The following is a 22,740-nucleotide window of genomic DNA, read 5'->3' as shown; positions in this document are numbered from 1 at the left end:
AAAAGTGAATGCATGAATTGACATTATTATTGCACTGTTTAATCAAACTACCTTATAATACTTGATTTTTATTATATGGCATTCTAATAGTCTATAGAAAAGTAAAATGCCTGTGATATACACATAATATCATCTTATAGGGACCACTTAAATTGTAAAACAAAATGCACTGAAGTTAGTCTCTCACTGTTTCTTATAATTGATATACGTATTCAGTCTCCCTTATATAAGACAATGATGGAAGCTACCATTGCTGATTCCCCTTCTGAAATTCTGGCTGCCTGGCACATATTTTCTTCATAACAGGTGGCTTTTAACTCCTTCCCATCAGCCACACGCATATATGCAGGCTATCGGCATGTGGGCCTTACCACCGAGAGGCCACATATATGCATTTCCAAAAAACCCAGAACTGTTCCGAGAGCACGCAAAGTGCATGCTCCCGACACAATTACCGGTGGCTAACGGAAAGCTCCCGATTGCTACTTTTTTAGTTACAGGTTGTTTCATTTATCTTCTATCACAGGTGACATTTCAAAGAATGACCTGAAGACAGGAGTCAGTTCTTCACTAACCAAGAAAAAGTATGTTCATTGTCTTTCCTGCTGGCTGAAAAGAATTGAGGTTTCCCGTGTGGTTTATCAGAAGCAGTGTCAAGCCACTCAGTGTCAAGAGCACCCATAATATGTCACCCTGGCCCTTTTATTGGACAAACTCTTCATCCTACAATAGTATCATCCCTGTTTTATTGGGGCTTGTGTTGGTGGGCTTTTGTTGACTTTAATTGGGTTATATATTCCCATACAAGTCTACAGGAATTCAAAATCCTCTTGATGCAGGTCAGAAGATGGTCAACTGTAGGTCAGATGCACCAGTTAAACAATTATAGAAGCATCTCAAATTGATGTCAAACTGATGCCATTGTCACAATCCCAAAGCACATCGACACATGCCCTAATGAGTACTCATCACTTATTATCACTCTAAATTAATCATCCAAGACCCACAATTATTTACAAGGAAGTCTTCGCAAAATATAGCGTTCTATATATTTGTGTACCATTAGCAGGGAATGAGGTATTGCACTATAAAGCCCAGAGTGTCTGATGTCTTGCTTATGGCAGCAAATGGCATAACATTTGACAATGTTTATGTACAAGCAGCAGTTTAAGTGACAATGGCAGATTAAATGTAGAACTATACAAATGGTGCTCCTTTACCCGAGCAGCCCACAGAAACTTATTCAAGCCCCTCTGACAAGTACCTATTCCTGAATTCAAGTATAGGTTCTCTGATTAAACTTGGTGAGAAAGGGACCCTCTATGTACAATGTAGTCATCAGCAGGCACGGACTGGCCATAGGGCACACCGGTTATTTGCCACGTGTCCTAAGTTGAATGGCCTGTTGATGACTGGACTGCACAGCGGAAGGTAGGTGGCGGCCGCGGTCTGGACAGGGTTAATATAGACCGCGGCCACCGCTCGCCGCCTGCTGTGCAGCCATGCTTACAGCAGGGCAAGTTCCAGCAAATTAAGAGGTACAAAAGAGGACCTTCCAGCAGGGAACACATACTTCCCAAGCCGGCCACTGGAAATGCACTGCATGAGACCATGGTGGGCTCTCTCCTAACCATGACAGCTGCACAGGGGAGGAAGGTGAGTGCAGTGTGTGCTAAAGCCACACATCCCTCTCTGTAGCAGAGGTGTGTGGGGGGGGGTATTGGGCTGTCTCTTTGCTGGCTTGGGCCATCTCCTTGATGTCTCTTTGCTGGATGTGGGATGTCTGTTTGCTTAATTGGACTGTCTCTTTTCTGGATTGGGATGTCTCTTTGCTTAATTGGACTGTCTCTTTCCTGGATTGGGATGTCTCTTTGCTGGACTGGGCTGTCTCTTTGATGGGTTGGGCCATCTCTTTGCTATATGGAGCTGTCTCTTTGCTGGATTTGGATGTCCCTTTGCTGAATTTGGATGTCTCTTTGCTGAATGGTACTGTCTCTTTGCTGGATTAGCCATCTCTCTGTTGTATGGACTGTCTCTTTTCTGGATTGGACCATCTCTTTGCTATATGGAGCTGTCTCTTTGCTGGGTTAGACCATCTCTTTGATATATGGGGATGTCTCTTTGCTGGATTGGGCTGTCATTTTGGTGGATTGTGCAGTCTCTTTGCTATATGGAGCTGTCTCTTTGTTATAATGGCATGTCTCTTTGCTGGATTGGGATGTCTCTTTGCTGGATTGGGCCATCTCTTTACTATATGGGACTGTCTCTTTGGTGGATTGGACTGTCTCTTTGGTGGATTGGACTGTCTCTTAGGTGGATGGGGCTATCTCTTTGTTGTATGGAGATGTCTCCTTGCTGGATAGGGCTGTCTCATTGCTGGATAGGGCTGTCTCATCGCTATATGGGGATGTCTATTTGCTGGATAGGGATGTCTATTTGCTGGCTTGGGTTGTCTCTTTGCTTTGTGGGGATGGCTCTCTGCTGGATTGGGATGTCTCTCTGCTGGATTGGGATATCTCTGCTGAATTTGGATGTCTTTTTGCTATATGGGGATGTCTCTTTTCTGTGTGGGGATTTCTCTTTGCTGGCTGTCTCTTTGCTGAAATATATGGGGATGTCTCTTTCCAAAGGTAGGACTGTGCAGGGGAAGCAGAGAGTAAAAAGGGGGCACTCTGATTAGAGAGAAAAGGCGAACATAACTGCTAGGGGCACTGTAATATAACTGGGACTGCACTGTAAAAGGGCACTGTAATCAAAACAGTTCCCCTTTACAGTGCAGTCCCCTTTTATACCACAGTGCCCCTTTACATCACATTGTAGAGGACCAACTCCGTGAACATCACAGCACCAACCACCCCCACAAACGACCACCCACCATCCCCTTTCCCCCCCCAATCCCTTGGTTGCTCAGTCTAAAATGCCCGGACCTATTTTATGTCCCAGTCCGGACCTGGTCACCAGGTATGAGGACATGCAGCAATTTACAAATTCTCACAATGTGTTATTTAAGCCATCATTTTTTCATTTGCAATATTATGGCTCTTTGGTTTGGGGCCCAGTGGCAGGTTCAGTTTTGAGACATAAGGGTAAAATTGGCCTAGTCCTCTGTAGTATGTTAAAAGCATGCACATTGCACCACACATTATTGCGCATTGTGGCACACCACAGTGGACCAAAAAATCGTGTATGTAGCATTTTATCCAGCACACTGTTGTGCATGTTATGGTACTGCCACGTGCTGCAACACTAGTGCCGTGAAAGGTGCATTTGGGAGCTATTCAGACTGTGTGTAGCACCACATCACACAAGCATGCAGGATACTATGATGTGGTGTGAACAGGCCCTTGGTCCACCTGCAGCTGTAGAAATGAGACCCCCTTGTTTGGCAATATAGAAATAAATACATAATATAACATTTTTGCAATGACAAAGCACCCTCTGATTTCAATAGATCTCTGGAAGCTGTTCATCCAAAGTCTCTCCACATGGAACAGAGACTGTCAGCTGGTTCAGATGATGAGATGGACCTTGTGAAAGAATTACGAGCAATGTGTTCCAGCAAGTCAGAACCAGACATTACCAAGGTAAAGGATGTGACATTGTTGAGAATTTGTACTGCTCAATTTTTAAGTCGTTGTAGCGCTCTATAATCTGTGGTGCCAAAATGAGAATTGGTGGTTTCTTTTCCTACCATGGAAAGCAGCTTTTTACATGTTTTAGATCTTAATTAGAGATGAGCGAATCGAAGTAGGCGAAGTGGAATTCGTTTCGAATATTAGGAAAATTTCGATTCGCGTCGAATCCGAAAATAAGCAGACTTCGGATGCGCGAATCGAAATTTTTCCTAAAATGGCGGCGACATGTGCGGCGACGGAGCGGGGATGTCTGGGAAGGCGCGCAGACAAGGCGCGCTGACCCATAATGCATTCATTCATGACATGTGATCGCGTTAGCCAATCAGCAGCCAGCCAGCCAGCACAGTGTAATGGTCGAGCTATAAATAGCGGCCATTTTAGAATTCTCCATTTGCCTCCAGTCATTCAACAGAGGCAGACCTGGCTGTATGCAGGGAGAGAGTTAGGGACACAGAAACGTTACTTAGGGACAGAGAAACGTTAGTTAGGGCCACAGAATCGTTACTTAGGGCCATAGAAACGTTACATAGGGCCACAGAAACGTTTACTTAGGGCCACAGAATCGTTAGTTAGGGCCACAGAAAAGTTACTTAGGGACACAGAATTGTTACTCAGGGACAGACAGAATTGTTACTGAGGGATACAGAATTGTTACTGAGGGCCACAGAATCGTTACTTAGGGCCACAGAAACGTTACTTAGGGCCACAGAATTGTTACTTAGGGACAGACACAGAATTGTTACTGAGGGACACAGATTTGTTACTGAGGGCCACAGAATCGTTACTTAGGGCCACAGAATTGTTACTTAGGGACAGACACAGAATTGTTAGTGAGGGACACAGATTTGTTACTGAGGGCCACAGAATCGTTACTTAGGGCCACAGAAACGTTACTTAGGGCCACAGAATTGTTACTTAGGGACAGACACAGAATTGTTAGTGAGGGACACAGATTTGTTACTGAGGGCCACAGAATCGTTACTTAGGGCCACAAAAACGTTACTTAGGGCCACAGAATTGTTACTTAGGGACAGACACAGAATTGTTATTGAGGGACACAGAATTGTTACTGAGGGCCACAGAACCGTTACTTAGGGCCACAGAAACGTTACTTAGGGCCACAGAATTGTTACTTAGGGACAGACACAGAATTGTTACTGAGGGACACAGATTTGTTACTGAGGGCCACAGAATCGTTACTTAGGGCCACAGAATTGTTACTTAGGGACAGACACAGAATTGTTATTGAGGGACACAGAATTGTTACTGAGGGCCACAGAACCGTTACTTAGGGCCACAGAAACGTTACTTAGGGCCACAGAATTGTTACTTAGGGACAGACACAGAATTGTTATTGAGGGACACAGAATTGTTACTGAGGGCCACAGAACCGTTACTTAGGGCCACAGAACCGTTACTTAGGGCCACAGAAACGTTACTTAGGGACAGACACAGAATTGTTACTGAGGGACACAGATTTGTTACTGAGGGCCACAGAAACGTTACTTAGGGCCACTGAATCGTTACTTAGGGCCACAGAAACGTTACTTAGGGCCACAGAAACGTTACTTAGGGCCACAGAATTGTTACTTAGGGACAGACACAGAATTGTTACTGAGGGCCACAGAATTGTTACTGAGGGCCACAGAACCGTTACTTAGGGCCACAGAAACGTTACTTAGGGCCACAGAAACGTTACTTAGGGCTACAGAAACGTTACTTAGGGCTACAGAAACGTTACTTAGGGCCACAGAATCGTTACTTAGGGCCACAGAATTGTTACTTAGGGACAGACACAGAATTGTTACTGAGGGCCACAGAATCGTTACTTAGGGCCACAGAAACGTTACTTAGGGCCACAGAATTGTTACTTAGGGACAGACACAGAATTGTTATTGAGGGACACAGAATTGTTACTGAGGGCCACAGAACCGTTACTTAGGGCCACAGAAACGTTACTTAGGGCCACAGAATTGTTACTTAGGGACAGACACAGAATTGTTACTGAGGGACACAGATTTGTTACTGAGGGCCACAGAATCGTTACTTAGGGCCACAGAATTGTTACTTAGGGACAGACACAGAATTGTTATTGAGGGACACAGAATTGTTACTGAGGGACAGACACAGAATTGTTACTCAGGGACAGACACAGAATTGTTACTGAGGGACACAGAATTGTTACTGAGGGCCACAGAACTGTTACTTAGGGCCACAGAAACGTTACTCAGGGACACAGAATTGTTACTCAGGGACAGACACAGAATTGTTACTCAGGGACAGACACAGAATTGTTACTGAGGGACACAGAATTGTTACTGAGGGACACAGAATTGTTACTGAGGGCCACAGAACTGTTACTGAGGGCCACAGAAACATTACTCAGGGACACAGAATTGTTAATCAGGGACAGACACAGAATTCTTACTCAGGGACAGACACAGAATTGTTACTCAGGGACACAGAATTGTTACTGAGGGACACAGAATTGTTACTGAGGGCCACAGAATCGTTACTTAGGGCCACAGAAACGTTACTTAGGGCCACAGAAACGTTACTTAGGGCAACAGAAACGTTACTTAGGGACACAGAATTGTTACTCAGGGACAGACACAGAATTGTTACTCAGGGACAGACACAGAATTGTTACTCAGGGACACAGAATTGTTACTGAGGGACACAGAATTGTTACTGAGGGACACAGAATTGTTACTCAGGGACACAGAATTGTTACTCAGGGACAGACACAGAATTGTTACTCAGGGACAGACACAGAATTGTTACTGAGGGACACAGAATTGTTACTCAGGGACACAGAATTGTTACTGAGGGACACAGAATTGTTACTGAGGGCCACAGAACTGTTACTGAGGGCCACAGAACTGTTACTTAGGGCCACAGAAACGTTACTCAGGGACACAGAATTGTTACTCAGGGACAGACACAGAATTGTTACTCAGGGACACAGAATCGTTGAATTAAAGAGTATGTCAGACAACATGCAGAGGAGTGGCAGAGGAGGCAATGTTTTAGGAGCGAGCAGACGTGGCAGCAGAGGAAGGGGTCGAGGCAGCACTATTCGCAGCCAGAGGCCAGTGCTCCCGGTGTCATCCAGTACAGTGAGGAAGAGCTAACAGAGGGCGGTCAGGAACGGGTGGAGACATCCGCCTCTTCAGCAGCCAGGCGAAGAAGTAGTGGCGAGGAGAGTGGCTCGGTAGCCGGTCTAGAGACAGGTCTGTCTCCTGACCCACACGCAGCCGAGGGGGCTAGTAGTGAGGCGGAGACCCTAATTGATGATGATGAGGCTGATCGCACTTGGCAGCCTCGTCGTCATCAGGCTATTGCTTCCGCATCATCAGGAGAAGAGGGTGGCAGCTTGGCAGCGAGCAAAACAGTCGGTGGGTTGTCTCCATCGCCACACTCTGCCATGTGCCACTTTCAGGTCTCCTCACACACTGCTGGTGTGTTCCATTTTTTGTCATAGGGTGCTGGCAGATTACGGGCCTCCCATAGCTGCTGCCAGGCCCCTAATCTGCCATGGGCCCCTGTACCGCCTCCTCATGCTGCTGCCAGGTCCACAGTGTCTCATGCCATGTGCCACTTTCAGGTCTCCTCACACTGCTGGTGTGTTCCATTTTTTTGTCATAGGGTGCTGGCAGATTACGGGCCTCCCATAGCTACTGCCAGGCCCCTAATCTGCCATGGGCCCCTATACCGCCTCCTCATGCTGCTGCGAAGTCCAGAGTCTCTCATGGGTCCCTGTACGGCCTCCCATTGCTGCTGTCTCCATCGCCACACTCTGCCATGTGCCACTTTCAGGTCTCCTCACACACTGCTGGTGTGTTCAATTTTTTTGACATAGGGTGCTGGCAGAATACGGGCCTCCCATAGCTGCTGCCAGGCCCCTAATCTGCCATGGGCCCCTATAGCGCCTCCTCATGCTGCTGCCAGGTCCAGAGTGTCTCATGGGTCCCTGTACGGCCTCCCATTGCTGCTGTCTCCATCGCCACACTCTGCCATGTGCCACTTTCAGGTCTCCTCACACTGCTGGTGTGTTCCATTTTTTGTCATAGGGTGCTGGCAGATTACGGGCCTCCCATAGCTGCTGCCAGGCCCCTAATCTGCCATGGGCCCCTGAACCGCCTCCTCATGCTGCTGCCAGGTCCACAGTGTCTCATGCCATGTGCCACTTTCAGGTCTCCTCACACACTGCTGGTGTGTTCCATTTTTTGTCATAGGGTGCTGGCAGATTACGGGCCTCCCATAGCTGCTGCCAGGCCCCTAATCTGCCATGGGCCCCTATACCGCCTCCTCATGCTGCTGCGAAGTCCAGAGTCTCTCATGGGTCCCTGTACGGCCTCCCATTGCTGCTGTCTCCATCGCCACACTCTGCCATGTGCCACTTTCAGGTCTCCTCACACACTGCTGGTGTGTTCCATTTTTTGACATAGGGTGCTGGCAGATTACGGGCCTCCCATAGCTGCTGCCAGGCCCCTAATCTGCCATATGCCCCTGAACCGCCTCCTCATGCTGCTGCCAGGTCCACAGTGTCTCATGCCATGTGCCATTTTCAGGTCTCCTCACACACTGCTGGTGTGTTCCATTTTTTGTCATAGGGTGCTGGCAGATTACGGGCCTCCCATAGCTGCTGCCAGGCCCCTAATCTGCCATGGGCCCCTATACCGCCTCCTCATGCTGCTGCGAAGTCCAGAGTCTCTCATGGGTCCCTGTACGGCCTCCCATTGCTGCTGTCTCCATCGCCACACTCTGCCATGTGCCACTTTCAGGTCTCCTCACACACTGCTGGTGTGTTCCATTTTTTGACATAGGGTGCTGGCAGATTACGGGCCTCCCATAGCTGCTGCCAGGCCCCTAATCTGCCATGGGCCCCTATAGCGCCTCCTCATGCTGCTGCCAGGTCCAGAGTGTCTCATGGGTCCCTGTACGGCCTCCCATTGCTGCTGTCTCCATCGCCACACTCTGCCATGTGCCACTTTCAGGTCTCCTCACACACTGCTGGTGTGTTCAATTTTTTTGACATAGGGTGCTGGCAGAATACGGGCCTCCCATAGCTGCTGCCAGGCCCCTAATCTGCCATGGGCCCCTATAGCGCCTCCTCATGCTGCTGCCAGGTCCAGAGTGTCTCATGGGTCCCTGTACGGCCTCCCATTGCTGCTGTCTCCATCGCCACACTCTGCCATGTGCCACTTTCAGGTCTCCTCACACTGCTGGTGTGTTCCATTTTTTGTCATAGGGTGCTGGCAGATTACGGGCCTCCCATAGCTGCTGCCAGGCCCCTAATCTGCCATGGGCCCCTGAACCGCCTCCTCATGCTGCTGCCAGGTCCACAGTGTCTCATGCCATGTGCCACTTTCAGGTCTCCTCACACACTGCTGGTGTGTTCAATTTTTTTGACATAGGGTGCTGGCAGATTACGGGCCTCCCATAGCTGCTGCCAGGCCCCTAATCTGCCATGGGCCCCTATACCGCCTCCTCATGCTGCTGCGAAGTCCAGAGTCTCTCATGGGTCCCTGTACGGCCTCCCATTGCTGCTGTCTCCATCGCCACACTCTGCCATGTGCCACTTTCAGGTCTCCTCACACACTGCTGGTGTGTTGAATTTTTTGACATAGGGTGCTGGCAGATTACGGGCCTCCCATTGCTGCTGCCAGGCCCGTAATCTGCCATGGGCCCCCGTACCGACTCCTCATGCTGTGACGTTGCAACAAGGTGGAATTCAACCCTACATATGTTAGACCGCCTTTACGAACAGCAAAAGGCCATCACAGATTTCCTGATGTTAAAAGCGGATAAAGGTACTCCCCTGTGTAACTTAGATGTCAGCCATTGGCAGCTCATGCGTGACACCTGCCGCTTGCTCAGGCCCTTTGAGGAGGCCACGCTATTCGTGAGTCGGCAGGACTATGGGATGAACGACGTCATTCCTCTGTTGCACGTCCTGGAACAAATGCTGTTAACAATGGCTGGTCAGGGTGCGGTAGACGTGGCGCACAGATCTCAACGCCACATGACCCCTGTGGGGGCAGGACAGGAAGAAGAGGAGGAGGTAGAGGAGGACATTGGTGCTCAGGAATTATTGAGTGAAATGGGTGGTTTTTCCACTCAGCGGACAGGAGTGGAGGAGCAGGAGCATCTGGTAGAGGAGGAGGAAGAGGAGACAGAGGACCCAGACGCACCGTGGCAGTATGCTGTGGAGATGGAGGCAGGGAGTCCCTCGCATTCCTTGGCACAAATGGCCCATAGCATGCTCACTTGCTTGCGTACCGACAGCCGAATAATAACCATCAGACAGAGGGATGACTTTTGGCTGTCCACCTTGTTGGACCCTCGCTACCGTTCAAAAATGGTGGCCTTTTTCACACCTGCTGAGAGGGAGGCCAAAATAACGTACTATAAAAACCACCTATGTAGTCAGCTGGTCTCTGCCTGTCTGCGCCAACGTCCATCCTCAGACACTGTGGGCCCTGTGCGCTCGCGTTCCGCTGCCATGGCAGCAGGGGAGGGGTGGGGTGGTAGGAGCAGTGGCAGCTCCACCAGCAGCGGCTGCCTCAGTCTGCAGTCGATGATGAGTAGCTTTCTTCACCAGCGCAGTGAGGAAACTACTAACCAGCCGCAGCAGCAGCAGCAGCAGCATCAGGTGGACCTGGAGCAGGACCTCAAACAACAGGCTTAGGCCTACTTGGACAGCACCCTGCCAACCGAGGTAGACAATCCCCTTGACTACTGGGCAACGAAACTTGACCTTTGGCCCCAACTAGCTGAATTTGCCCTTGAAAGGCTGTCATGCCCGGCCAGTAGCGTGGCATCGGAGCGCGTGTTTAGTGCGGCAGGAGGTATTGCAACTCCGCGGAGGACACGACTGTCCACCCAAAGTGTGGAGAGACTCACGTTTGTGAAAATGAATCAGGCGTGGATTAGTCTGGATTTCAAACCACCAGTTCCTGACACAACTGACTAAATCCGCCATGAATCATGCCCCAAACATGTGCCACTTTCAGGTCTCCTCACACTGCTGGTGTGTTCCATTTTTTGTCATAGGGTGCTGGCAGATTACGGGCCTCCCATAGCTGCTGCCAGGCCCCTAATCTGCCATGGGCCCCTATACCGCCTCCTCATGCTGCTGCTAAGTCCAGAGTCTGTCATGGGTCCCTGTACGGCCTCCCATTGCTGCTGTCTCCATCGCCACACTCTGCCATGTGCCACTTTCAGGTCTCCTCACACTGCTGGTGGGTTCCATTTTTTGTCATAGGGTGCTGGCAGATTACGGGCCTCCCATAGCTGCTGCCAGGCCCCTAATCTGCCATGGGCCCCTATACCGCCTCCTCATGCTGCTGCCAGGTCCAGAGTCTCTCATGGGTCCCTGTACGGCCTCCCATTGCTGCTGTCTCCATCGCCACACTCTGCCATGTGCCACTTTCAGGTCTCCTCACACTGCTGGTGGGTTCCATTTTTTGTCATAGGGTGCTGGCAGATTACGGGCCTCCCATAGCTGCTGCCAGGCCCCTAATCTGCCATGGGCCCCCGTACCGACTCCTCATGCTGCTGCCAGGCCCGTAATCTGTCATGGGCCCCTGTTGTCGCTTGTTGGCATATTCCGCTCGTTCAGATGCTCCTTCTCCTGCTACTCCTCTTCACGGATTCCGTCAGCAGTCTTTCTTGGAATCCGTTTCCAAGAGACAACAGTTTGCGAGCACGCACCCGACGGTGCAGAAGCTGAACGTCCTCCTGTCCAAGTTGCTGCTGCCAGGCTCGTAATCTGTCATGCGCCCCTGTACCGCCTCCTCATGCTGCTGCCAGGTCCAGAGTGTGTCATGGGTCCCTGTACGGCCTCCCATTGCTGCTGCCAGGCCCGTAATCTGCCATGGGCCCCCGTACCAACTCCTCATGCTGCTGCCAGGCCCGTAATCTGTCATGGGCCCCTGTACCGCCTCCTCATGCTGCTGCCAGGTCCAGAGTGTGTCATGGGTCCCTGTACGGCCTCCCATTGCTGCTGTCTCCATCGCCACACTCTGCCATGTGCCACTTTCAGGTCTCCTCACACTGCTAATGGTTTCCATTTTTGTCATAGGGTGCTGTATGGCCTCCCATTGCTGCTGCCTCCACCGCCACACTGTGGCTCCACACTCTGGTTTTGGCCCCGTGACTGCCCAAATGAGTGAAGTGTGTGGTGATTTTAAGATCGACGGCACTCATCTGCATGTCATACTGACTGTCAGTATTATTTCTCTTCCCCAGCAGACTCCAAGGGCATTTAAATTAAAGGTACAGTGTTCTGCACTAATATAAAGTCTCTCTGAAGCCTAGAAACACCCTTTTATAAGTTAAATTCGCAGCGAATATATTCGACTCGAATCGAAATTTTTCCACGAATTCGCCGAATCAATCGAATCGAATTTTTGAATACTTCGCTCATCTCTAATCTTAATCATTAAAAACACTAGAGAGTCCATTTTTGAAGATATGCTTGACCAACTTCATATACTTAGTTTGTACAAATGCCTACAGTAGGTAAGATAAGTAGTGCTGCACAGTGATAGAGCTTTACTGTTCTCTTCTCTACTGAAAACGATATGGTCTAGTACACAGGATGAGAAAATTGGATGAATGATCATTCATATTTCTATCCTGTAAACAATATATTTTTTTTATGTTTAGGAGCATTTTCAATGTAAATGAAGATTGTTTTCATTGCCCTTTCACCTGGTTAACTTCAAGTTTCCGATCATGCGCAGTCTCGGTCATTTGATTTTTTATGACGAATACTTCACTGATTAAATGGAAATAATTCGCTATATTATCTTATGAGAAGAATTTTCGTGCTTGTCCCTTCAGATAATTTTGCATGAACTGTCATGTTCGGCTTTTGAAAACTGTGTACTCACGATCAGCTTATCGTTTGCTCCAAAAGCAGTTCGATTTTCTCATTGTGTGTACTAAATTCACGAATTAGAAGACTTAGCTTTCTGTTTCAGCAGTTGCTGAGTTCACTTCCTGATTTAAAATTATTAGCTGTACAGAGAGAAATCAACATAATTGTATACACAATTCATAGCATTGTGTATGTAAAAATGTCACATTGACAAAAATATTGACCAAATAATAATTTAAAACCTACATTGGTTGAAAATACCCACCTATCCTTCAAAGTGGTTCTAAAGGCTCAAGATTTTTAACCTTCATGTATTCTCTGCATGAAGGTAAATGGATTCCGTTTCTGTCAATCACAGCCAGTTAGCCAATGAGGTGAGAGAGGGGCGGGGCCGAGCTGCGGCTCTGTGTATTAATGGACACGCAGAGCAGCAGCTTGGGAGCGAGCCTGATTGGTTGCCCCCATAGCAAGCTGTTGCTCTGGGGACACCCAGAAGGAGGGGCTAGGTGTGCTGGCAGGGGCCCCAAGAAGAGGAGGATCAGGGCTGCTCTGTAAAAAACCACTGCACAGAGCAGGTAAGTATAACATCATTGTTATTTTTTAATATCACTTCAAGTAAGTTTGATAATCCTGATTCTGTTTCATAAGCTGGGGTTTCTCATGTCAGACCTGGTAGCTTTCAAGTTTCATGTAAGGAAAGTGTTTAACCTCTTCACGCCGGTCGCACACAAATGTGTCTGGGCCTAGACGCCGAGCAGCCGCACATTTGTGTGCAAGTAAGAAAAACATATGTACTGAGAGCGCGTGCCCTGCGCGCTCCCAGCACACATGTCCGGTACTCACGGAAAGGCCCCTGATCTCCTCTTCCGATTGGGACCTTTCCCGATCATGTGACCACCGTGATGGCAAATCACAGCGGTCACATGACCCTAAAGCCCCGCCTCCCGGCTTCTGAAACCTTAAAAAGGCAGGGAGGCGCCGGCGCCAAGGGGTTAATAGACTGAGCCTAATTCAAACCCTCCCTGCTTGTTTTGAAATCCTGTGTGATTCTATTGGTCTGATAGTAATGAAATATTGGTATGCTTCTCCTTAGATTGCAGACTTGGATAATTGCCTGGTGATCTTTAAGAGCCCTCCGAATGACCAGAATTCAGCAAATGGTAAAAAACAGAACTCTCAAAAGCCACGTAAAGTGAGTATACCACAACAGAGGCCTACAACAAACATACTTCTTTTTCTAGAAACCAGAAATAGGGCTGTAAAGAAAAATCAAATGAAATAATGCAAAGGCCCAAACTTGGAAAGGAAACCGAACCTAAATCTAAAGAGCACCTGATACAGAGCGCAGATTGCTGCTGGTGTTGCCGATGAGTATTTGAATGGATGTCTCTGCTGACAGCTGCCAAAACCAACTTTGGGCTGCAAAGTATAATTGCTGTTCTTTGAAGTTTATTCTCCATTTTTTGTTCCATCAGTCTGAAAATGTTTATCAGATTTTAAAGTAGTAAATTATAAGAAACAGTTCTCTAATCCCTTTCTCAATCTAGATAAGAGTCATCCGGTATAACCCAGGGTGTGGTTGCCATCATCCCTATTTTTCTAACAAAGAGATTTTTAAGGCAACCTTAAAATATATAAATCAGACAGTTTTTTAAAAGAAAATTTTACATTTTATTTGACACATCAGTACACATTTCACCCATAGAGTATAACAATTCTTGAAAGCATACTTGCAAGTATGCTTTCAAGAATTGTTATACGCTATGGGGGAAATGTGTACTGATGTGTCAAATAAAATGTCAAACTTTGTAAGGTATAAATCTCTTTGTTATCCCTTTCTCACTCTTCACAATACCTCAGACCCCACATGCAACTTGCTGACTCGCAGCACTCTGATGTTGTTTACATGTTGTTTCCCACGCTGCTGGGTAGTATTGTGCAATGGCTACTCAGTGGTGTGTTTTTCAGTAGGGCTTGTGTTGATGGTATCCGTTTGAAAGACTTCTGTGATCATTTAAAATCCATTTCCATTTTACCTGCCATAAAGTTGTTTTTGTATATGTCTCCTGGGCCAGTTTTGTGCCTTGTTTTGCAACTCTAGTGCAATTTGCAGCAAGTCACTTGGGGATGAATGCCAATACAATAAAAGTGTTGAAAATACATCTAAAGTATATTGTGCTGCAATTTCAGCATATCAAAAATCAGAGTTGTGAATGTAGCTTTAGTAGAGAAGACCTGGTATGCAGTGGCAGAAAAAGTCACTAAGTTGGCCCTGTGTAAGGAAAATTTTTGGGCAGCACATTCAACTACTGGCCAAGTAAAAACCCAAGTTCACAGTGCATTGATTGACAGCTTGGTAGAAGTAAGTGATGTCCAGGTGGCAGGTGTCCCAGTATCCCTCTGACCCATAGCTATTATAGTGTAAACCCCCCCTAAACTCTGGAGGGGCCTTGTGCAGCTGCACAGTATGTGCAGATATTATGTCCACGCGTGCTTGTATGCAAATAAAGGGGCCATGTTTTATTTTTAGCACTTTTTACTTCCTTTGGTACAAAATGATAACTGAAGAAGGGGATGGTGAACAGAGATCTAATTGATCATTATTCTGACTCCAATTGTTGTAAAAGTGACTTACCTCTATGACTGGCCAAGGACAATCACTGCAGACAACTGTTATCAGATAGCTGAACTGACCAAACACTTGGCACCTACGAATATCTTTATTGCACGCAGAACTTTGAGGCAAAACAATACAATGTGGTAGATGGGATACTGAAGTGTTCAAAATGCTGTTTCTAGCCTCAGTGCTTACCTTGTAGGAAGAATTGTAATATCCCAAACGCACACAATCCTGGAACTGGCTTTTAGGTGTCAGTGGGTGCTGCAGTGACCATCGGCTGGAAACCATACACATTCAAAGCTGAAAATATGTCACCAGCACATCATGGATTCTCCAAAGGGGTCCAAAGCTTTATTCAGTGGTCACAGCATGTTAACAAAGGCAAAGTTTCAGAGCCAATCAGGACTGCTATATCATTCGAAGCAAGTGACTTGCCTGATGAAGGGGCCCTGTGTGGCTCTGAAACATTACCTTTGTTAATTTGCTGTGACCGCTGAATAAAGCTTTGGGCCCGTTTGGAGAAATCTTGGTTTGCTGGTGACATATTTTCGGTTCTATAGCTCCAGCCACAATGGTTGCTGGCCCTTGTGTGAAAACCAAAGTATGTCTACCAATTACCTTTCCTCTAGAAGTCTGTCATTCAACACAGGGATATCATCTGCTTATATTAGAGATGCCCTTTGTGGTGTTTCTTGTATAGCATTTTGGGTATAACCACAAAGTAATGTCACCCAATTTATTAAGAGGTCTAAATGCAGAATATAGACACAAAGTACATAGCATTTGAAAGCAACATACCTGATGCCTATGTGAAAATGTTTCGGTCTTTGCTTGTTTTTAAAGTGGTTCTAAAGGCAGGACATGTTTTTACTTTAATGCATTCCCTGCATTAAGGTAACAAATTACCCTCACCTTCTTAAATACTTACCTGAGTTCTATCTCGATTCAAAGCTGTACACAAGTGCAGCAGTGCTGCTCTCTCTTCTGCTCCTCACAGGACTTAGTGAGCAGTGGGAGCCATTGGTTCCTGCTGCTGCCAATCAAATCTTGTGAGGAGGAAGGCAGGACTGAGCCTCACTATGTGTGTCTATAGATGGGAGCGAGACCACAGGTGCACCCCCGTAGGATGCAGCTTCTTATGGTGGCACTCCAAGAAGAGGAGCAGTCAAGTGCGTTGGCAGGGGACACAACAAGTAGAGGTTCGGGGCTGTTCTGTGCAAAACCACTGCACAGAGCAGGTAAATATAACATGTTTATTATTTTTATTAAAAAAATGAAAGCTTTATAATCACTTTAAGGATTATTTCCACATCTCAACATCATGGCTTTTGGCTTTTTTTTCCCTGCGATTTCCATAAACGACTTAATCAATATTCTTGTATTTACAGAATGGGGCTTGTCCTCTCCACAGCAGCCAGATGTCACAGTTTAGCGATCAGAAGCCAAAACCAGAACAGAGTTCCTCGAAAGTCAAATCTTTACTTCCGATACCGAAAAGTCATCGAAAAAGCAGCAGTAATACAAGGCAGATAGCTATTTCTAAAGACTCTAAAGAGGAATTATGGAGCTTGCACAATAATAAAGCTAACAAATAGAAATTTCTATATCTGTCATATTTAACCTCTAATGCGCACATGTGGCCTGAAATACATTACTTTTATGTAATGTATCAGGGACTTGTCTAGCTGTAAAAAAAAAAAAGAAAAAAAAAAGGGATAAATATATCCTGTACAGAAAATAGTGTTATGTAAATATAAAATGACAGTTTTACCTGTATTATAGCATATAAACGGGGCCACAGAAACTTTATATGTAAATAAGTTGTTTTTAACGTGTTGATGTAAGTTGTTTAAATGACCTATTTAAATCTTTGAAAGCTTGGGGGTTTTAAAAGTTGTTCATTGTTATTAATATTATTTTATAAAAGAAGATCAAAAAGATTGTTTTGCCAAAAGTGTAAAGTGTTAACGATCAGAGGAATTATCGCAGACCACTTACAGGAGGATCAGAACTGGTTCCTGTCTTGTATATTGCACAGTATTGGTTCACAGAAAATCCTCATTTAAGTATTTCTTTCATCGATCTCCTGCACCCACAAATCTAATGCGGCATTGCAATAATTAATCTCACTTATCAATGCACTTTTTTCTTTTATACAAGCCATAGACTAAGTGTTGACTGTTCTTTTTAAGCGCTTCATATTTGTTTTATTTCTTGTGTAATGCAGACCTTGCTGTTTTTGTTGCTTGCTGTATTTACATTGTTGCTTTAGTTCTTTCTTAGGATGAGAGTTCTTAATGCAATAAATAGGTTATCTCCTGTCTGACAACACTGAAGTGGTCTTTCTACTCTTGTAAAATCGACTTGTTCTTGTATTTAAAAAGATAATTGTAAATAAAAAGTGAAGCTATTCTGCTGTCCAGAAAAGTTTTAGCACAGAGGCCATGAGGTGTAACTAATGATTCAGGGTTTGTACATCAAATGTACAGTAGTATTTCCTCACATCATTAATTAACAGTCCTTTTTGTTTACTACAGTAAATAGTAGACTTTGCAAATGTCAAATCACTTTTCACTTTATAATAAACTCTCTATGGCTAAATTATGATTGCCTGGTTCTTTCTTCTGGTAAAGTTCAACACCTGATTGATACGAAATTCCTGCTAGTCCATGTATTTAAAGAAGAATTCCAGGTATGGTATTTTTTTACATAGTTACATTGGTCCAGATTGGACCAATGTAACCAGATATGACATGACAAGTATACATCTCTACTGCAGTGATCTCCAGTTGCTTCCAGGTCCCTCCTGGATGGCTGGCCTGCTGTACTGTGAACACAAGAAGTCGGCAGTTCAGCACAGGCGTCATTCATAGAATGCTCTACATGATGTCACCGGCCCACCTCTGCATCTCATCCAATCAAAGAATACTTTGCATTTTCTGAATGGCGCCTGTGCTGAGCAGCCGACCTCCTGCGTTCACAATGCATCAAGCCAGCTGCTGAGCACCAGACCTGAAAGCAATTCGAGATCACTGGGGTGCCTACTACAATGATTTCCAGCTTCCAGGGTTATCAGCCTAATATGATATATACATTTAATTTTTAATGTATTTACAATGATTTAATATAGTTTTACATATAACAAACAAATATACTATGCTGTTAGGATTTAGTGGGCATTGTATGGTGGGTACACTTAGATTTAGAAACATGGTCTGCAACCGTTATAGACAGGCCTGTATTTATTGCAGTGCCCTTCCACTAAGGCTATTTATCAGTTATTGGCAGATTCTAGATAGCTGTGTGGATTTCTGGGGTACAGGTGAATTTATTCCTGCTGGGATTTTTCATTTCTCTGTATTATTTTGATCTAAAGTCTATTTCATCCTGTAGCAGCAGTAGCACAGTTAACCACTTGCCTACCGGGCACTTTTACCCCCCTTCCTTCCCAGGCCAATTTTCAGCTTTCAGCGCTGTTGCACAATTGTGTCATGCAACACTGTACCCATATGACATTTTTCTCATTTTTGTTCACACAAATAGAGCTTTCTTTTGGTGGTATTTAATTGCCACTGGGTGTTTTTATTTTTTTTGCTAAACAAACGAAAAAAGGCTGAAAATTTAGAAGAAAAAAAAAGTTTTTCTTAATTTCTAATATTAACATTTGCAAACAGGTAATTTTTCTCCTTCACTGATGTGTGTTGATGAGGCTGCACTGATGGGCACTGATAGGCTGCACTGATGAGGTGGCACTGGTGGGTATTGAGGAGGCACTGATGAGGCTGCACTGATATGCAGCACTGATGGGCACTAATAGACAGCAATGATGGGCACTGATAGGCGGCACTGATGGGCACTAATAGGCAGCACTGGAGGGCACTGATAGGTGGCACTGACTGGCGGCACTGTTGGGCACAGATTGGCAGCACTGATGAGTACAGATTGGTAGCATTGCTGTGCACAGGGTGGAAGCACTGCTGGGAACTTTTGGGGCTGCACTGATTATCAGTATAGATGTCTCCTTTCAGACTTGCCAGTTATAGGCATTATTTTCCTCATACTGTGACCGCGTGAGGAAAGAACCACAAGCCAATAACCGGCAAGTGTGTTTACATGGTGATCAGCTGTAATTGGACACAGCTGATCACATGGTAAAAGGCCACTGTGATTGGCCCTTTTACCGTGTCATGTGTTCAGCTGTGTCCAAAGGACACAGCAATCAGTGAGAGTGGGGGAGATCACTGGGGGCACGCAGGGGGGCGCTGTTCTGGGAGGACGTCATATGATGCCCTCTCAGAACTGGAAAACTTCTCTGTAGCCGTCGTTCAGCTAAAGCGCGGTCAGAGAGTGGTTAAACTGGCTCTAAACAATATCCTTATTTTCCAGAAATAAAACACACATTAATAATATAATGGCCCAGTAATTTATTTTTTCATGAAATTGTTTCTTGCTTTGTTTTTCTGTCTCCTTGTAACATCCTCCATGAGCTCCCAAACCTCTCCTTTCCCTCTCACTTCTGTTTGGAAAGAGAAATGCACGCTATTTGCGGTAATGTGCACTGCTCTTTGCACACAACACATCCCATAGTGTATAGTCCATTTTGGGAGTGAGCAAGAGAGGAAGGCTATGTTACTACTTACAGTGGGACCATGGATAATGAGCATAGCCACCCTCTAACAGGAAGTCAGATCACAGCAGCAATAAAACTAATTTGGAGGAGGCTGAGTGCAATAGAATATATAGAAAAACCCTAGAAGTGAGTAGGTAGAACTGGCAACATATCTAGGTGAGGTTAGTGGTTGAGATCTAGGAATGCATACCTACATATAAGGTTCAATACAGACACTGGTCCATCCAGTTCAACATGAATGCATGTTGTGTGTATGTCACTACCATTTTCAATGCACCTGTACATTGTGTTCACTGAGAAACACATCTAAAAGTTCTTTGAATTTGTACATTCCCTGCTAACACCACCAACTGTGGAAGGGAGTTCCACATCCTTATCGCTCTATCAGTAAAGAAATCCTTATGCAGTTTAAGAATCAACCTCTTGTCAACTTCACTGTATGGCTGCATGTCTTTTTTAGATACCTAAGATTAGTTTCCTCCTAAAGCTAGAGTTCCCATTTAAAGATTTGTATATTGCAATCATATCCTTCTTAAGCGCCACTTTGCCATGAAGAATCATTTTAATGTTTATAGTTGTTCCTTATAACTGAGGATGGTTGGTGTTTACCAGCGTAGGGTGAATGAAACTTTTTAAATTCTTCCCCATTGTCAAGTATAATATTGTCATCATAGGTTATGTGCAATTTTGTTCTTAAATTATACTTTATTGCTTTCCACCTAACAGTACATACTGTATGTCTTTTGAGTATATTTTTCATGATAAAAATTAAACAATTGATAACCTATGAAAATGTTTTAATAAGTTTTAAGCCAGGGGTGGGCAAACTTTTTGACTTGAGGGCCGCAATGGGTTCATATTTTGGACCCGGGGGCTGGACCAAGAGTAGATGAATGATGTGTATGTGTCATCCATAGTAAGTATAGTAATATTCCCCCATAGTAAGCATAGTAATTAATCCCCCATATAGTAATTCATCCCCCATATAGTAATTCATCCCCCATAGTAATTCATCCCCCATATAGTAATTCATCCCCCCTATAGTAATTCATTCCCCCTATAGTAATTCATCCCCCATATTAATTCATCCCCCATATTAAGTCCCCAAGTCCTCCCTGTGTCAATTCACTTACCTTTGCTCCGCGCGTTCCTCTCGCCGTGTTCCCGCGCCGTTCCGGTGTAGCATGAAAATCTGTCTCCTATGAGGATCTGTCCCCCTCAACGTATCTGCGCATGTGCCAGTTTCAGGCATTAGCAGCCGATCGGCGATCTCCGGCACATGCGCAGATACGTCGAGGGGGACAGATCCTCATAGGAGACAGATTTTCATGCTACACCGATCTTCAGGGTGGACTGTGAGAGGAGCCTAGCTCCGCGGGCCGGATTAAAAGGTCCGCCGGGCCGTAGTTTGCCCATTGCTGTTTTAAGCACAGTGGCTTAGTGATTAGCACATCTGCCTTGCAGTAAATGGGTCATGGGTTTGATTCCCGACCATGGTGCCTCCTGCATGAAGTTTGCAAGTTCTCCCAGTGCTTGCGTGGGTTTCCTCCAAGTGCTCCGGTTTCCTCACACACTCCAAAGACATGCTGGTAGGTTAATTGAATCCTGTCTAAATTGGCCCTAATATGTGTATGTGAGTTAGGGACCTTAGATTGTACACCCCTTGAGGGTTAGGGACTGATGTGAATGTTCAATATATATGTGTAAAACACTGCGTAAATTGACAGCGCTATACAAGTACCTGAAATAAATAAATATCACCAGAGTAAAATCTACCCTGCACTCACACTTTTGTAAGAAAATTATAACTTACATCTCTGATATTCCTTGAGGTGGTGGCAATAAACAGTTCAAATTACCAACCTGTAATCATCTGCAAGAAGCCTTTGAATTCTTGGAGAACATTACTTATTCATCTTAGAATCAAGGAAGGATCAAATCTGTCCTGGTAACAGAGAAGGAAAGAAAATACATTTCCCCATAGGGTACATGGACAACCATAACCATGACATACTGTATGTCCCAACTTTTGCTGCTATGCATTGTGTTGCCTTGCCACTATATATACTGTATCTTACATAATTATAATTGCCAATACCAATAATGTTAGAATATTAGAACTATATCTTAAAAAATATTATCTCTAATGTCCAGCTCCTTTCCCCTACTGCCGCTTCCCTCCACTGCTAATACCAGCAACAGCTGTCAACATGATAGCCAGTAATTGTTTTGTAATACACAGCACGAGCAACTGTCAAATGCATCCTCTCCTGTGTAAAATGATATACACAGCCTGCATGACATCTGCAACTGTCATCCAGTACATACAATGAATCAATGTATTGTTTCATTGTAATTAATATTTCATTTATACCTACTGTAGATCAAAGGTGTAACCTCAGTTTACCCTAATTAACTCCTTCCTCCTTTTTTCTGATGATTTGTTTTTCATTCACTTATTTTTTTTTAACCATTAATATGTTTTTTTCATTTGTTGTGCTTGTTATTTTTTTGGTGACCCATAACAAGAAAATGTGGAAATTAATTTGCATACTTTGTACAAAAACATAATTTTAATTCCTTTCCGCCGGCGCCTCCTGGCCCTTTAAGCGTTTCAGAAGGCAGGAGGGGGCGGGGTTTAGGGATCATGTGACGCGTCACGGCGGTCACATGATTGGGAAAGGTCCCGATCAAAAGAGCAGACCAGGACCTTTCCGTGAGTACCAGACGTGTGCTGGGAGCGCGCAGGGCGCGTGCTCTCAGCACATATGTTTTTTCTTACTTGAACTCAAATGTGCGGCCGCTCAGTGTCTAGGCCCTGACACCGGGAGGCCGCACATTTGTGTGCGGCTGGCGTAAAGGGGTTAAACAAGACAAATTATAGAATAAATTGTATCCTTTTTATTTGCAGTAAAATTACTGATTAAAACAGAAAAAAAAATTGTGTTTGCAGATTCAATAGAAA

General features: G+C 45.3%; 1 protein-coding gene across 3 annotated transcripts in view; it reads left to right on the top strand.

The window, feature by feature from the left end:
* CTTNBP2 (cortactin binding protein 2) overlaps positions 1 to 17,749 on the top strand; it is a 146,197-nt gene extending 128,448 nt beyond the window's left edge. For 2 of the 3 annotated variants that reach the window (XM_089672097.1, XM_089672098.1), the window contains exons 20-23: positions 527 to 584; positions 3,452 to 3,584; positions 13,619 to 13,717; positions 16,534 to 17,749. In XM_089672097.1, the coding sequence (XP_089528223.1) occupies positions 527 to 584; positions 3,452 to 3,584; positions 13,619 to 13,717; positions 16,534 to 16,740 (497 nt within the window). In that variant the 3' untranslated portion in view covers positions 16,741 to 17,749. Of the gene's footprint in view, positions 1 to 526; positions 585 to 3,451; positions 3,585 to 13,618; positions 13,718 to 16,533 lie in introns of those variants that run through there. The other variant, XR_016311998.1, reaches the window with a different exon arrangement.
* Positions 17,750 to 22,740: the final 4,991 nt, after the last annotated feature.

This window comes from Staurois parvus, unplaced genomic scaffold (genome assembly GCF_062004578.1).
Source record: "Staurois parvus isolate SC_StPar_1 unplaced genomic scaffold, SC_StPar_1.0 ptg000120l, whole genome shotgun sequence".
In the NCBI taxonomy this organism is placed as follows: Eukaryota; Metazoa; Chordata; class Amphibia; order Anura; family Ranidae; genus Staurois; species Staurois parvus.
This window is presented reverse-complemented; position numbering and strand designations above follow the sequence as displayed.